Raw genomic sequence first — 12,872 nt, 5'->3', positions numbered from 1 at the left:
ATTACAAGACCAAAGTTAATGTAGAGAGTTTGATATGTCTCAATTTCATATTCCGGGGTGTCTCCGATCGGGCAGATCACTAGGCGCTCCCAAACCAATATTAGGTTATTATTAACTTCGAGAAGGCGATCATCTAGCTCCATCTGGAGTCGGCTCGCTGTCACCGGCGTCCCTGTCGGTCCATCCCACCAGGTCTGTCCCTTTGTTTGCAAAACTTCTGTTTTTCGGATCAAGCTTACGATAGCTCTATAGGTTTATGTATGCTGATATGAAGAGAGTCCGTAATCTGGAATATCAACGCTGACAGGGGCCGGCTTACTCTATATCTAATGATCGGAGGTTATAGTTCGGAATATATATCCATGTTTGAGGTAAATCACCCCGTAGTCGTTAAGCGGAATCTCGTCACAGCCTACAATACCTCGAGACGGTTTATTTTGCTACTGCGAGAAACAAAAACCCTCTTCAAGGCCTACATGACCCAACAGTAATGATTTTATAGGTAGCCCGAGAATGCAACCAGAGAGTCGCGGCTTCTGTCAATGTATGCCAGACACAGCGATCATCAGTAGTATGCGTAGGTAATAGGTATACATCTATGCCGCCCGTCAAAGTAACGATATTGTCCCCGGAGTCGCTGTCTCGAGACGTCGCCAGGTGACATTCTGCCTGTCAAACGAGACCAAGTCAAGATGTAGCCAACACCAGCATACCATTGGTTCTGGATTCGTGGGTTGAAGTGGTATTTATTATAATCTTACGCACAGCCAGTAGCACAAACAATTCCGACCACGCAAATTCCGAACACCAGGCGCCGCAAATTGACCGACAATGGATGCCGTGCTTAGTCTTCCTCTGGTGGCATCTCGTCCTCAATATACCTCACCAAAGATACACGCATCTCAGTTGTATCATCGCCGCGTAACATATCGCTGACGAAGTGCGCCTCGATTTGCATTTGAACCTGAAAAATAGGAGGTTAGCATAGGACTGACGTGGACGGTAGTCCGTAGAAAGACAAACCATCTCTAAAGCTCCTCGAAGGACGCCACAAAGGATATTTGAAAACCACAATTCATCTTGGGCTCGTCCGTCATCAGGTAGCTCAACAAAGTCCGCCAGCGGGTTCTCTTCGAAGATTAAGGAAAACTGGTTGTTGTCGCTAGTCCAATTCGTCACCGTAGGCGTAATGTTTAAAAAAATCTTGAATCCAACCTGGAACAACTTAATAACACGGACACCATCGACTGAGCAATTTGATAAAGCCAACAAGCACCGTACCTTGGCGATCATGTCCGCCGTTTCACGAAAGTTTGCACACCGGCCAGCGTTCGACTTCGCCAGGAAGTCCTCGATAAGCCGCATACCGATGTTGTAGCCCATCTTCTCTAGTTGTTTGTTCACCTCGTGGTAATTTGAATCGTAGTCCTGGCATAATTGCGAGACAATCGTCCCGTAGGTCAGTGTGACCAGTTCCGCATTGACCTTATCAACCTTCGTTCTGAGGGCAACGATGTATATCAGCGTGTGTTCGTTCGCTAGCGGCCAACTATCATTGTAGATTGAAACAACAAGCGGCGGCTTTCAGCTTACTGACTTCCATAGTCTATTTGATGAACGGACGTGTTAGCAAGCTGCTCGATTAGAAAGTTGTGAACGGGGCTGCTTACTCTTCTCCAATCCTCGAGACTTTTGTTGAGGACGACATATTTGCAGCTCTTATCCGTGACGCCGAAAGTCTAGGTAACTAGAACCGATGCTAAAAGACCTCCGTGCACCGACTCAATTGGCAATGCGTGAAACCCCGCTTAAGCTGGGGTGAAGGCGGAGCTTTGCGCGCTTAGTATGCCTGACTGGCGCCTGCCCGCGGCTAGCGCCTCGCCGACCTGGACACCGCCCGACGACAGAAGCTCCTTCGCAGCCGCGTTTTCTTGGTCGCGATATCCAAGTGATTGTCGTCTGTACGAGCCCAACTTGCCGAAAATCGCACCCTTTCCTCTTTTATCGCCCAAAACAAAGTCGCGGCAACACCCAAGAAATGTCTGGAGAGAAGCGACCGGCTCAAGCGGCCTTTGGCTCGTCCAATCAATTGGTCGTGAAGCGAAAGAAGTCCGATGCTGGACTTAATGACGGCACAGCTCTCGTCAAGAGCTCAGCGCAAGATGGAGCTCTTGTACAAGCAGTATGATCATCTGGCAAGAATAAGCAGCTTGATATATGAGGGCTAACCTCGATTTAAACCACAGGTTCCCCGCACAAGTGGTCTTGATGCGCCGATCATGGAGCTCACAGGTGAATTGAAAATGCCGGGTATGGATGGATCTTTCTAATAGTGAGAGTATAGGTCACTCTGGAGAGATTTTTTGCGCTCGATTCGATCCGACGGCTCAGCACATTGCGTCAGGCTCAATGGATCGATCTATACGTACGTTCAAAACCTGGGCAAAGTTCAAGCATCGGCTAATTGAAAACGAACGACAGTGCTTTGGAATACCTACGGTCAATGCGAGAATTACGGCATTTTGTCCGGTCACAAAGGTGCAGTACTTGACCTGCAGTGGTCTCGAGACTCGAAAACGATATTTTCCGCTTCGGCCGATATGACACTCGCAAGCTGGGATATAGAGTCTGGCCAGAGAATTCGACGTTATATGGGCCACGAAGAAGTCATCAATTGTCTCAAAATCAGCAAGAGAGGTCAGGAGATGTTGATCAGCGCCAGTGACGATGGTACGATAGGAATTTGGGACCCCCGGCAGAAAGAGGCTCTTGATTACTTGGAAACGGAGCTGCCAATTACGGCAGTCGCCCAATCCGAAGCTGGAAATGAGATCTTCAGCGGCGGTATTGACAACACAATTCATGTATGGGACATTCGCAAGAAGGCCATCGTCTATTCTATGGCTGGACATCTAGATACGATCACGTCTCTTGAGATCTCACCAGACTCACAAACACTCCTGTCCAATTCCTTTGACTCGACGGTGCGCACTTGGGATATCCGGCCTTTTGCGCCGACAAACCGACACATTCGGACGTATGACGGTGCCCCAGTAGGATTGGAAAGAAACCTCATCCGCGCTAGCTGGAATCCCGCTGGTGATAAGATTGCAGCAGGAAGTGGCGATAGGAGCGTTGTTGTGTGGGACTTCAAGACCGGGAAGCTCTTGTACAAGCTCCCTGGCCATAAGGGTGCCGTGAACGATGTGCGCTTCACGCCAAACAATGAACCGATCAGTAAGTCGAAGGACAGAGTATATCGAAACCACTATGCTAACGTGTCTATTAGTTGTTTCTGCATCATCTGACCGAAACCTGATGCTAGGCGAGTTGGGCAAATGAGGACACGAAGGTTGATAGAAAGGCTTCCTTACGACGCCGCCCCTAATAACCCAGAAAACCTCGATAAGGCGATTATCTATTGATATTATGCACCATTAGAGGGACGATGGAACCCGCGCCGAGTGAGTGGAGGTGCTCAAATCTCATACCACTTGCCACACCCTTCAACGTGAGGATATGCTTGTGGGAAAGCGGTGATTTTGGTCGATACCCTTGATGGAAAAGACATATTGTACAACCGAGGCAGGCCAGTTCTAGCAGGCTTGCCCACTGGCTGGGCGTTTTCATCTTTGAGACGTTTTATTAGCGGAACTTCGGACTGTGGTGTATGTTCCTATGTATATTTACTGAACGGGCATTCTTGGCCCTGCTATTGATTTATGATGAACACTAGAGTTTTGAGATCTTCCTGTGCTCTTCAGTGGCCCTGTGCCTTACAATACGGTACCATTAAGTACCTAGCACTGGCTTCCGCTGATATCCATCGCAGACGTACCTTCCCGAAGTGCTCGACCTCATAACACTGGGCCCTGCACTGCAACAAAGCACACCTGGTAGCAATTATTCTTCACCTTAACATATCGAGACCGTGAAATAGACTTTAGTCTGACTCGGGACCGGACCCGTCGGGAGGTGACTCCATTGGACGTCGGCGCTCTCAATTCAGGAATATCAGCCCTCTCATGTCGTCGCATCGCAGTTACAGCACCGCTGCGCTCTCAATCGAGTCATCTACCATCCTCGCCAGAGTATGCAGCCCCCAGCGCGTCGTTCGTCAGTCTGCCAACCCACCGGGAGAAAGCACAGGGGCTGATCAACCACAATCAACACCTCCTGATCGATCTTGCGCCTCAACTTTGGACGATCGAACAATTCAATGGAAATTATTCAATCTAGTTCTGGCAACAGTTCTTCTTTTGATCAACATCGGCACTTGTGAGTTACATCAAGAGATGTTCCACAGATTTTCTAATGCCAACACCCGTAGATGTCTCTTTCGTTGTCATTCGGGCGATTCGAGGTCCCTGGCTCTATATTATTCTGACTTTCATACTCCTTACGCTCGGCGTCATCTGGTGCCATACTCTCTGTCGCTTCATTGTGGCAGTCTATCAATTTCCCAACCATGCTGAAAATGCTCTACCACCCTTGGAAATGGTGGGAGTTGGTGGCTTTGCTCAACCAGACCAGCCCATCCATGTTACCATGGCAAGCGATGAGGAACGATTTACCGGAGGTCGCCAACCTGCTGTAGTGAAGATTACTGCTCCGCCGCCAGCATACGGTGTATGGAGAAGTAGCGTGGTAAGCAATAGCGACACTATGACCAACGACATGTTTTGCTGATTTCTGCGCAGAGGATAAACCCAGATCTTCTCTACTGGCAGCGCATCGACAACCAATCGGCTGCCGCGCGGGATGCAGAGAGGGGCGAGCAAAGTCAGTACCGCAAGGCAAATGGACGACGACCGCCAACCTACATGTCTGATGATGGTGTTGAGTATGTGGTGGAAGCGCAACCGCGATCATTTGTCGAATATTCGCGGCGGTGAAAACTGTATCATCGTGACGACTGTTGACTTTGTGCAAAAGAAACCCGCAACGCTCTTTATCGGGATATCTTTACCTTTAGAGGATTGTATTTTGGAAGTTGAAACGCTGGAATACATTGACATTCGAGTCCGATTCGGCTTCGGGCATTTGTACGCAGAATCCTTTCACTCCCATGGTCAGACTGGCCGATAACTCATCGTTATTTGGTCAATTGAGATAGACTCGTTTCATTCAGACTGTTGTACTTTGAAAGTTGTGTTGTTATCGGCAGTTGGTGTTGTCCACGCGATAAGATAGCGTAGATTGGGGGCGGGCGATGTGGTCTTGGGATCTCTCGCACGTGCGGCTTGCTCCTACCAACAGACCACCCAGCTATTCACCCTGTTCTCAAGCAACCCCCGGGGAACCCTCGGTCGAGTTTCAGTGGCATTGTTGCGGCCAAACTGATTCACGAATCCGTTGTCGCTACATTCCCATGCCGTCCGCGGCCAGTTCGCTTCTGCGGTAATGCGCTCAGGATGCGGGAGGCCACAGATGTCTGTCTTTTCGACATGGACAATGAGCTGGGTTTTGCTCTTGTCAATATGGTTCAGTGCAGTTCAATGCATGAGCTCTGATCAAATCAAGGGCTTGAGGTAAGTTTGATATAAGCCGCGGGGTTCTCGTGCACTGAAGCTAACGCATCGTCTGGAACTTAGGACCGAAACGGAGCAGATGTTCTACCACGGCTTCGAAAACTACCTCGAGCATGCCTTTCCCGAAGACGAACTGCGCCCGCTATCGTGCAAGCCCCTTGTCCGTGACCGACTGAACCCAGGCCATGCCGAGCTCAATGACGTCTTGGGAAATTACTCCCTAACCCTGATCGACAGCCTGTCAACACTAGCGATACTGTCATCGAGCCCCGAGGAGGGACAGAGGGCATTTGGATACTTTCAAGATGGGGTTAAGGACTTTGTGAGGCTATATGGGGATGGATCCAATGGACCGGCAGCGCAGGGTGAGCGGAGTCGAGGCTTCGACATGGATAGCAAGGTTCAGGTTTTTGAGACGGTCATTCGAGGACTGGGTACGCGGCTCGCTTTTTATTCTGAAATGGATTGGAACCGTGCGTCCTCTAACATTATGAATTCCTAGGTGGACTGCTGAGTTCGCATCTCTTTGCTGTCGGCGACCTTCCTATCACTGGTCACAGTCCCCCTTCCCCGGAAGCGGCGTATGCAAAAGCCTGGGATAAGTCTACAGTATCCGGGGTCAGACGCGGTATCAGCTGGAACAATGGGTTTGTCTACGATGGCCAGTTTCTCCGGCTTGCTGTTGACCTAGCGAATCGCATCTTACCGGCTTTCTATACCGACACTGGCCTTCCCTACCCTAGGGTTAATCTGCGACACGGAGTCCAGCAGCAACCATTCTACGCCAATTCTCCGCTGAACGCAGATGCGAAGCTCTCATGCAACGGTAGAGATAGCAGTGTCTGTGCCGCCTCATCACCAGAAGTCACAGAAACATGCAGCGCGGGCGCAGGCAGCCTTGTTTTGGAATTTACTGTTTTGAGCAGACTGACCGGCGACGGCCGATATGAAGAATTGGCGAAACGGGCGTTCTGGGCTGTATGGCATCGAAGAAGCGATATTGGATTGATTGGCGCGGGCATTGACGCTGAGTCTGGAAACTGGGTTGCCCCTTATACTGGTGTATGATGTCCCTCTCATACTTAGATTCGCAGGCTAACATTTCCATTAGATTGGTGCTGGTATTGATAGCTTTTTCGAATACGCGTTCAAGTCATACGTCCTGCTTTCCTCTGGAGAGCGCCCAGACCTTAATCCCAACAGCCAGTGGCATGCTCTGGACGACTATTTCCTGCCCCTTAGCGAGGTCGAGCATTCTGCGAAGGCATTTCGGCAAGTGTGGGAGGAATCTCATGCGTCAATCAGGCGGCATCTCTACCGCGGCGAGGGCTACCAACACCCACATTTGATCCAGGGTGATATTTTCACCGGCGCTACGCGAGCCTTTTGGATTGACAGCCTGAGCGCATTCTATCCAGGTCTTCTCTCTTTAGCTGGAGAATTAGACGAGGCGATCGGAATTCATCTTCTGACGACAGCGGTTTGGAACCGGTTCTCTGGTCTTCCTGAAAGATGGAATGTTGCCACGGGAAATGTCGAGGGCAATCTAGGATGGTACGGTGGCCGGCCCGAGTTCATTGAATCAACATACTACCTCTACCAAGCTACAAAAGATCCGTGGTATCTCCATGTTGGTGAGATGGTACTCCGAGATCTTAAACGACGTTGCTGGACGGAGTGCGGCTGGGCCGGACTTCAGGACGTCCGAAACGGCGAACTGAGCGATCGCATGGAAAGCTTTTTCTTGGGCGAGACGGCAAAATACATGTTTTTGCTGTACCACCCAGAACACCCCTTGAACAACCTAGATCAGCCCTTCGTTTTCACAACTGAGGGTCACCCGCTACTTGTTCCAAAAGGTGCATATTCGAGCAAACGCCCACGCAAAACGCAGGTATCGCCTGGCGAAGAGATTGCGGAAGAACCGGTCTGTCCGACTGCACCTCTACCCCCAACATTTGGACTGTCGTCAACCGCTGCTCGCCCAGATGTTTTCCATGCCGCAAATCTGGCCAGGCTTGACTTGATGCCCAGTCGAGGACCACCCGAAGGATCTTTGTTAGAGCCTACGAAAAAGCATCCGGGTGTCACAGTCGCGGATTTGACTTCGCCAAGCAACTACACATTCTTCCCCTGGACCTTGCCACCGGAGCTGGTGCCGTCCGACGCCACGAGTGCGCTCATGACTGTGCGCCCTACCCTGGACATATCATTTCCAGCTTTACCGGGAATGGGCCATGGGCTAGGCTCACTAGAACGAACCAGAGACGGCATTCTGATTAAGAACATTGGCGGCGTGCGCATGAGCATGATCAAAGACGCGCCGACGTTTGATACTGAAAGCAGCGAATTCCGAGTACAGGTCGTCAATGGTGTGCCGCTGGGAAAAGATGAGAAGGTATATCTTCTGCGGGAGATCACATTTGATGTGCTTGATCCCTCGGATCCGAACTTCACTCGGACGCGCGATCCCACAATGATTGATCTGGTGATTGACGTTCTTCCAGAAAGCCTCAGCCGAAGAAATGATTCTGATGATGGTCGAGAGCCTGCTGCGGCTGGAAACGGAGGACAGCAGCGGATCGTCAATGCTGGCGCATCCCCAGACGATACTCTAGCCGCGGCCGCTCTAGATGCGTCTACCGCGAGCATGAGGGACGTCCTGTCGTCGCTAGTTAGCTCGGTCTCGTCATTACTACGAGAGGAACTTTACACTCCGTCCCCTGCCATTGAAAGGACGTGTCCTACCCGGCTTCCACTTCCAGCAGCGCTAGCTACAGGACTGGGATCGGGCCCGCTTCCAGATGTGGACGATACGTCTTTGATATCTATCAAAGGCGAGAAATCGCAAGCTCAGCTTCCCTGGAGCAACGTCTACATGGCCGGCGACATCTGCGACGAGCACATCCTCCGCGATATCGCACAGTCCCACCAGGTCCTCGTCATTAAGCGTGGAGGATGCACATTTTCACAAAAACTCAGGAATATCGCAGCGTACCCACCCTCACGAAATGCGCTGAAACTCGTCATTGTCGTTTCGTATGATGAGGAAGAACACCTCCGCAATAAGCAGGAGTCTGAGCCTGGACTTGCGGCGATGCTTGCAGAGCAATACCTTGCACGCCCTCAGCTGGACGAGACGCAAATGACAGCTGGCGGAATCCCGCGCCGGCATCTACTCAGCATGGTCCTTGTCGGCGGCGGCGAAGAGACATACGAGCTCCTACGCCGAGCGAAAGGAGTAGGTATCAAACGGCGATATACGATGCGGTCGCAGGGTGTCTCGATCAGTAATCTATTCGTTGTATAGACTAGCATTTAGTACATAGCATAAATTTTCATGTAGATGTTCGTTATGATAGACTTTGTTAAAGCATGGCCGGTTCCATAATTTTGATCGTAATGGCAATGACAAATAACGTGGTTAGAAATTATGTGCCTGCTCCCAAGGCAGAGACTGAACCAAGGAACAAGCCAGGTCCGGGCTGACTCTGATTCACAATTTGCAGTTGCGATTCGCCATCGTTCGGTTCAAGTTCGGAGTCTGCTTCCGCGATCCACTGCTGTCTGAGGTAGGTATATCTACTCTTACTACTGCCGTCTCCAAGGTTGTCTCTCTTCCAACACCAAGCCATACTATTCATAACAACTTTTATCTTTCTATACAAATATCCAAGATGCATCTCGAAAAGGAATCAACACTAGACCCCTCGACGCCAACAACGATAATAACAACTACAATAACCGGCGATATCGACCCCTCCCCCGCAAATCCACCCCACCACCAAACAACATCCAACAACCACAGAATCAGCAGGTCAAAATGAGACAGAAAACAGCAGGAAAGTGAAATGCCTCTATTTCGCCTATGGGTCAAACCTTTCCCCCACACAAATGCGCATGCGCTGCGTGCACAACCCCACGCTCTCCGCGCACCCCGTCGCCATCGCAGCATTGGATTCCTGGCGCTGGCTGATTTGCCAATTCGGGTACGCGAATGTTATTCCCGAGAAGGGCATACGGGTCGGGCCGGAGATAGAGGAGGGGGATGATGTTCCCAAGTCTATGTCTAAGAGTTTGCCGAGTGGTGGTGTTTATGGGGTGTTATATGAGATGAGTTCTGAGGATGAGGGGGTAATGGATGGGTATGAGGGTGTTGATCACCGTGCTGGGCCTTCTAGGCAGGAGGATAAAGTGCCGAGGGGAATTAGGCCAGATGAGCAGGGTGTTGGGAACTATAATAAGTGGTATGCTGGAGCTAGGGTTGTGCAGTGGCTTGATGACGGGTATAGGGAGAGGAATGGATTTGAGGGGGTTGGTGGCGAGGCCAAGGTGTTGGTTTATGTGGATGAGATGAGGTGTCGCATTGCGAAGCCTAATGCGGAGTATGTTCCTAGGATGAATAGGGCGATTCGGGAGGCTGTTCAGTTGGGCTTTCCGGAGGATTGGACGGTGGAGGTTATGAGGAGAGCTATTCCGGAGAATGAGTAGATATATAGGGTTGAGATTAGATGATAGCATGAGACATGATCATGATAATTGAATTGATATTGCTATACATGGTATATGTGGTAATCAAAAAGTCTATAGTTGTTCAGAAATCAAAAACATATGCCCTCATAATTCCCAAGCGTTGAATCTGATATCAGGTCCTCCTGCGGCCGCTAGTTGGTTGTATTTCATCCAGAATGTTGTAGTGTATTCAGTCCAATTCGCATTGCTAATCCATTCGGATCAGACACTGGGCGGGATGCGGTCGTTGCAAGTAAGGGCAAGCAGGCAAGACCGAGGTTATATCGATACTTTTTATCCAGAAGCCGTCGTCGACTTCGTTTAACGTATGATAAACGCAAGAATCAAGGTCGTAAGGAAATTGCATTACGCTTTCGTCTCTTGGCCAGAAAGCAGAGTGTAGACGGGAGCAGGGAGCTTGTCCCGTCCGTGGAGGAATTCCAATTCGAGGAGGAAGATGAAGCCGAGAAGTTCGCCGCCCATCTTCTTGATGAGTTCACCAGCCGCATACGCCGAGCCACCTAATAGACAAATAGAGGTTAGTGGGAGGTGCCAAAAGATGGATATCTATAGAAGTGGGGACGTGCCAGTAGCAATGATGTCGTCAATCACGAGCACCTTCTGACCGGGCTTGATAGCATCGGACTGCATCTGGAAGAAGTCCTCGCCGTACTCCTTCTGGTAGCCCTGGGTTTCACAGGGGCCAGGCAGCTTGCCCTGCTTGCGGACGGGAACGAAGCTGGCGCCGAGTCTCAGAGCGAGACTAGGGCCCATAAGGAAGCCTCGGGCCTCAAGACCGACGATAACATCGGGCTTGACATTGGCGTGGGTTTCGAGGACGTGGAGCTCGAGGCAGCGGATGAGGGCTTCGTGTGTAGAGTGGTTGGCGAAAATGGGGAGGATGTCCTCGAAGAGAATGCCCGGGGACGGGAAATCAGGGAACTGGCGCAGGGCAGCGCGCAGCTTTACCTTAAGATCGGTGAGTTCGGCGGCGCGGGAGGAAGCGGAGGAGGGGTGTCCGGCGACTTGGGTGGTGGAGGAGGCATCGGGGATGGAGGCGGATTGTTGGGACATGGTGAAGGAAGGAGAAGGAGAAGAAGAAGAGAAGAAAGAGAGTAGAAGTATCGGGGAGGGGTGGGAAGATTTGCAAAGGTAGAAATAGTTTTTGTGATAAGGCGAGGGGAGGAAAAAAACCTGAAGATCTGAAATTCTAATCGTCCAGATTTGTTAGTATAAAATTACTGATACCGCTTACATTACGCACGGGAGCCCCTCCATCGTGCCTTCATAGTACAACCCGCCAGTCCAATTATGATCTCTTTCTTTATTCCCCTTCACGTCGACATCCACTATAATAATACTCCGGACTACCTCTTCTATAGACTTTCCCAGTTCGAATAACATACACAAATTTCTTTCCCAATCCTCCCTGTATAGTCACGGAAATACGCCATGACTGCGCAATCGAGTCTAGAATCTTATCATCAGCCCACCGCCGATGTCTCTCCCCCTCCACCCCTCGACTCGCGCCCGTCAATCAACTATAGCGTTGATTTCAAGCAAGTCCACTTTGTCCCTGCTTTGCTGGCTGGCCTTTTTGTTACAAAGAGTTGGCCGCTGATTAACTTTCTTAGTTGTTCCTATCGTCTGCAGATACGACCCCTTCACCGGCCTGTAGATCAATGACACCACCACCGATCGTCAATGCAAGTTGAAATAGTGCGAATCTATCCTACTAGCGGTTAATTCTCCCTCTCGCCGCTCGCCACTTGTCTCAAGTTGTTTGCCGTTCAAAGTTCCATCTGGATTCTGGTGCCCCCGGCCTGCTGCAGCCTGCGCCATGTTTCAAGCCATCCGGCTCGATGAGCTGCATTCGACCCGTCTAGAAGACTCTCCCGCTTCCCCGTCTGAAAGGGATTCGCGGCCCGAACTAACATATAGTACGAGCTAAGATTATGACCGGGGGGGGGGGTGCTATATCGTAAGGCCCGTATTGGCTGGTACCGTAAAATGCCAAAGGTCTTCGGCCACAACGTGGGATAATCTTTTGCCATAATACCTCGCCGCATTTTGATGTCCCTGTTGCTTAAAATTGACCGTCCCGAGTATGGCCGTTTGCCCCAGCCTGCACCTTTTGTGACACCCAAGCCTCGGAAGCTGCGAGGCAAACGCGACAACGAATATTTCGCCGACAGATACCCCTCGCGGGGTCGTTCCCGGGAATTATGCAGTCTCACCGCTACCCTCACCCACAAGTATGTACACTACATGCAGCTCCAAGCCATGTAGACGTATGTCATTTGTCTATATGGCGAGTCTTGCTAGATAGGCGGAGTGCCTAAACACCGCATATGCACTAGTAGGCAGTACCCCGATGCCTGTGCGTTGACATCGAGCACGATAACAAGCATTGGCGCTGTCGCAATCTATACCCTATGCGCAGGCTCTCGACATCCATGTCCCACCTAGTGCTACGGCACGTCGCTTCGCGCGCATGCTCACTTTGCGAATATTCAACTCGAAACGCACATGGGGAACGGCCCACGGTGTCATGGATCAGTGCGCAAAGCCCCCAGCAGCCCCGTTGGAGATGTCAAAGTGAATAGTGACCGCGGCTAAGCGCCCTGATAGGGCGCAATTTACAATGCGTATTTCTAAAAGTATGGGTTCAGGAACAACATCAACAAGTATCCACTGTTGCTGCTCCGTAAGTTCTCCGGGAACTTCCATGACACTAGGCCTCGTAGGGAGTCGCGACTCTCCAGGTTCGATTCGACTCGGAACCGCCAAGAATCAGGTTCAGGTTCCAAGGTTTTGAGGTCGCGATCC

General features: G+C 50.8%; 9 protein-coding genes across 9 annotated transcripts; 6 read left to right on the top strand and 3 right to left on the bottom strand.

Annotated features, from left to right (window-relative positions):
• The first annotated feature begins 176 nt into the window (after positions 1-176).
• Positions 177-753, top strand: BDV14DRAFT_127635 (uncharacterized protein). Its single transcript, XM_073766026.1, has 3 exons — positions 177-192; positions 253-371; positions 503-753. The coding sequence occupies exons 2-3, from the start codon at positions 330-332 to the stop codon at positions 659-661; spliced, it is 201 nt and encodes a 66-aa protein (XP_073624176.1). The 5' UTR covers positions 177-192; positions 253-329; the 3' UTR covers positions 662-753.
• On the bottom strand, positions 507-1,799 carry BDV14DRAFT_180826 (TRAPP complex core subunit BET3). The gene is made up of 5 exons (XM_073769970.1): positions 1,671-1,799; positions 1,598-1,606; positions 1,282-1,501; positions 1,024-1,215; positions 507-964 (listed from the first exon to the last, which is right to left on the bottom strand). Exons 1-5 carry the CDS (start codon positions 1,706-1,708, stop codon positions 845-847), a joined length of 579 nt encoding a protein of 192 aa, XP_073624175.1. The 5' UTR covers positions 1,709-1,799; the 3' UTR covers positions 507-844.
• Positions 1,800-1,937: 138 nt separating this feature from the next.
• BDV14DRAFT_127611 (WD40 repeat domain-containing protein) lies at positions 1,938-3,378 on the top strand. The gene is made up of 5 exons (XM_073766024.1): positions 1,938-2,182; positions 2,247-2,292; positions 2,345-2,425; positions 2,482-3,237; positions 3,290-3,378. Exons 1-5 carry the CDS (start codon positions 2,039-2,041, stop codon positions 3,340-3,342), a joined length of 1,080 nt encoding a protein of 359 aa, XP_073624174.1. The 5' UTR covers positions 1,938-2,038; the 3' UTR covers positions 3,343-3,378.
• Positions 3,379-3,828: 450 nt separating this feature from the next.
• On the top strand, positions 3,829-4,710 carry BDV14DRAFT_127623 (uncharacterized protein). Its single transcript, XM_073766025.1, has one exon. The coding sequence runs from the start codon at positions 4,026-4,028 to the stop codon at positions 4,473-4,475; it is 450 nt and encodes a 149-aa protein (XP_073624172.1). The 5' UTR covers positions 3,829-4,025; the 3' UTR covers positions 4,476-4,710.
• BDV14DRAFT_180823 (uncharacterized protein) lies at positions 4,322-4,710 on the top strand. Its single transcript, XM_073769969.1, has one exon. The coding sequence runs from the start codon at positions 4,498-4,500 to the stop codon at positions 4,687-4,689; it is 192 nt and encodes a 63-aa protein (XP_073624173.1). The 5' UTR covers positions 4,322-4,497; the 3' UTR covers positions 4,690-4,710.
• Positions 4,711-5,242: 532 nt separating this feature from the next.
• On the top strand, positions 5,243-8,985 carry BDV14DRAFT_180820 (glycosyl hydrolase family 47-domain-containing protein). The gene is made up of 4 exons (XM_073769968.1): positions 5,243-5,531; positions 5,595-5,965; positions 6,034-6,593; positions 6,643-8,985. The coding sequence occupies exons 1-4, from the start codon at positions 5,404-5,406 to the stop codon at positions 8,839-8,841; spliced, it is 3,258 nt and encodes a 1,085-aa protein (XP_073624171.1). The 5' UTR covers positions 5,243-5,403; the 3' UTR covers positions 8,842-8,985.
• A 142-nt stretch (positions 8,986-9,127) lies between these two features.
• Positions 9,128-9,488, bottom strand: BDV14DRAFT_180819 (uncharacterized protein; the record flags this gene model as incomplete). Its single annotated transcript, XM_073769967.1, has 1 exon — positions 9,128-9,488. A coding segment is annotated over one exon (305 nt), but the record flags the coding sequence as incomplete, so codon positions are not given.
• Positions 9,470-10,044, top strand: BDV14DRAFT_180818 (uncharacterized protein; the record flags this gene model as incomplete). Its single annotated transcript, XM_073769966.1, has 1 exon — positions 9,470-10,044. A coding segment is annotated over exon 1 (422 nt), but the record flags the coding sequence as incomplete, so codon positions are not given.
• A 10-nt stretch (positions 10,045-10,054) lies between these two features.
• On the bottom strand, positions 10,055-11,220 carry BDV14DRAFT_180816 (adenine phosphoribosyltransferase APT1). The gene is made up of 2 exons (XM_073769965.1): positions 10,631-11,220; positions 10,055-10,564 (listed from the first exon to the last, which is right to left on the bottom strand). Exons 1-2 carry the CDS (start codon positions 11,115-11,117, stop codon positions 10,410-10,412), a joined length of 642 nt encoding a protein of 213 aa, XP_073624168.1. The 5' UTR covers positions 11,118-11,220; the 3' UTR covers positions 10,055-10,409.
• Between the last annotated feature and the right edge of the window lie 1,652 nt (positions 11,221-12,872).

This window comes from Aspergillus stella-maris, assembly GCF_047715825.1.
Source record: "Aspergillus stella-maris strain CBS 113639 unplaced genomic scaffold BDV14scaffold_67, whole genome shotgun sequence".
In the NCBI taxonomy this organism is placed as follows: domain Eukaryota; kingdom Fungi; phylum Ascomycota; class Eurotiomycetes; order Eurotiales; family Aspergillaceae; genus Aspergillus; species Aspergillus stella-maris.
The sequence above is the reverse complement of the archived record's forward strand: the minus strand, read 5'-3'. Positions and strand labels throughout refer to the sequence as shown.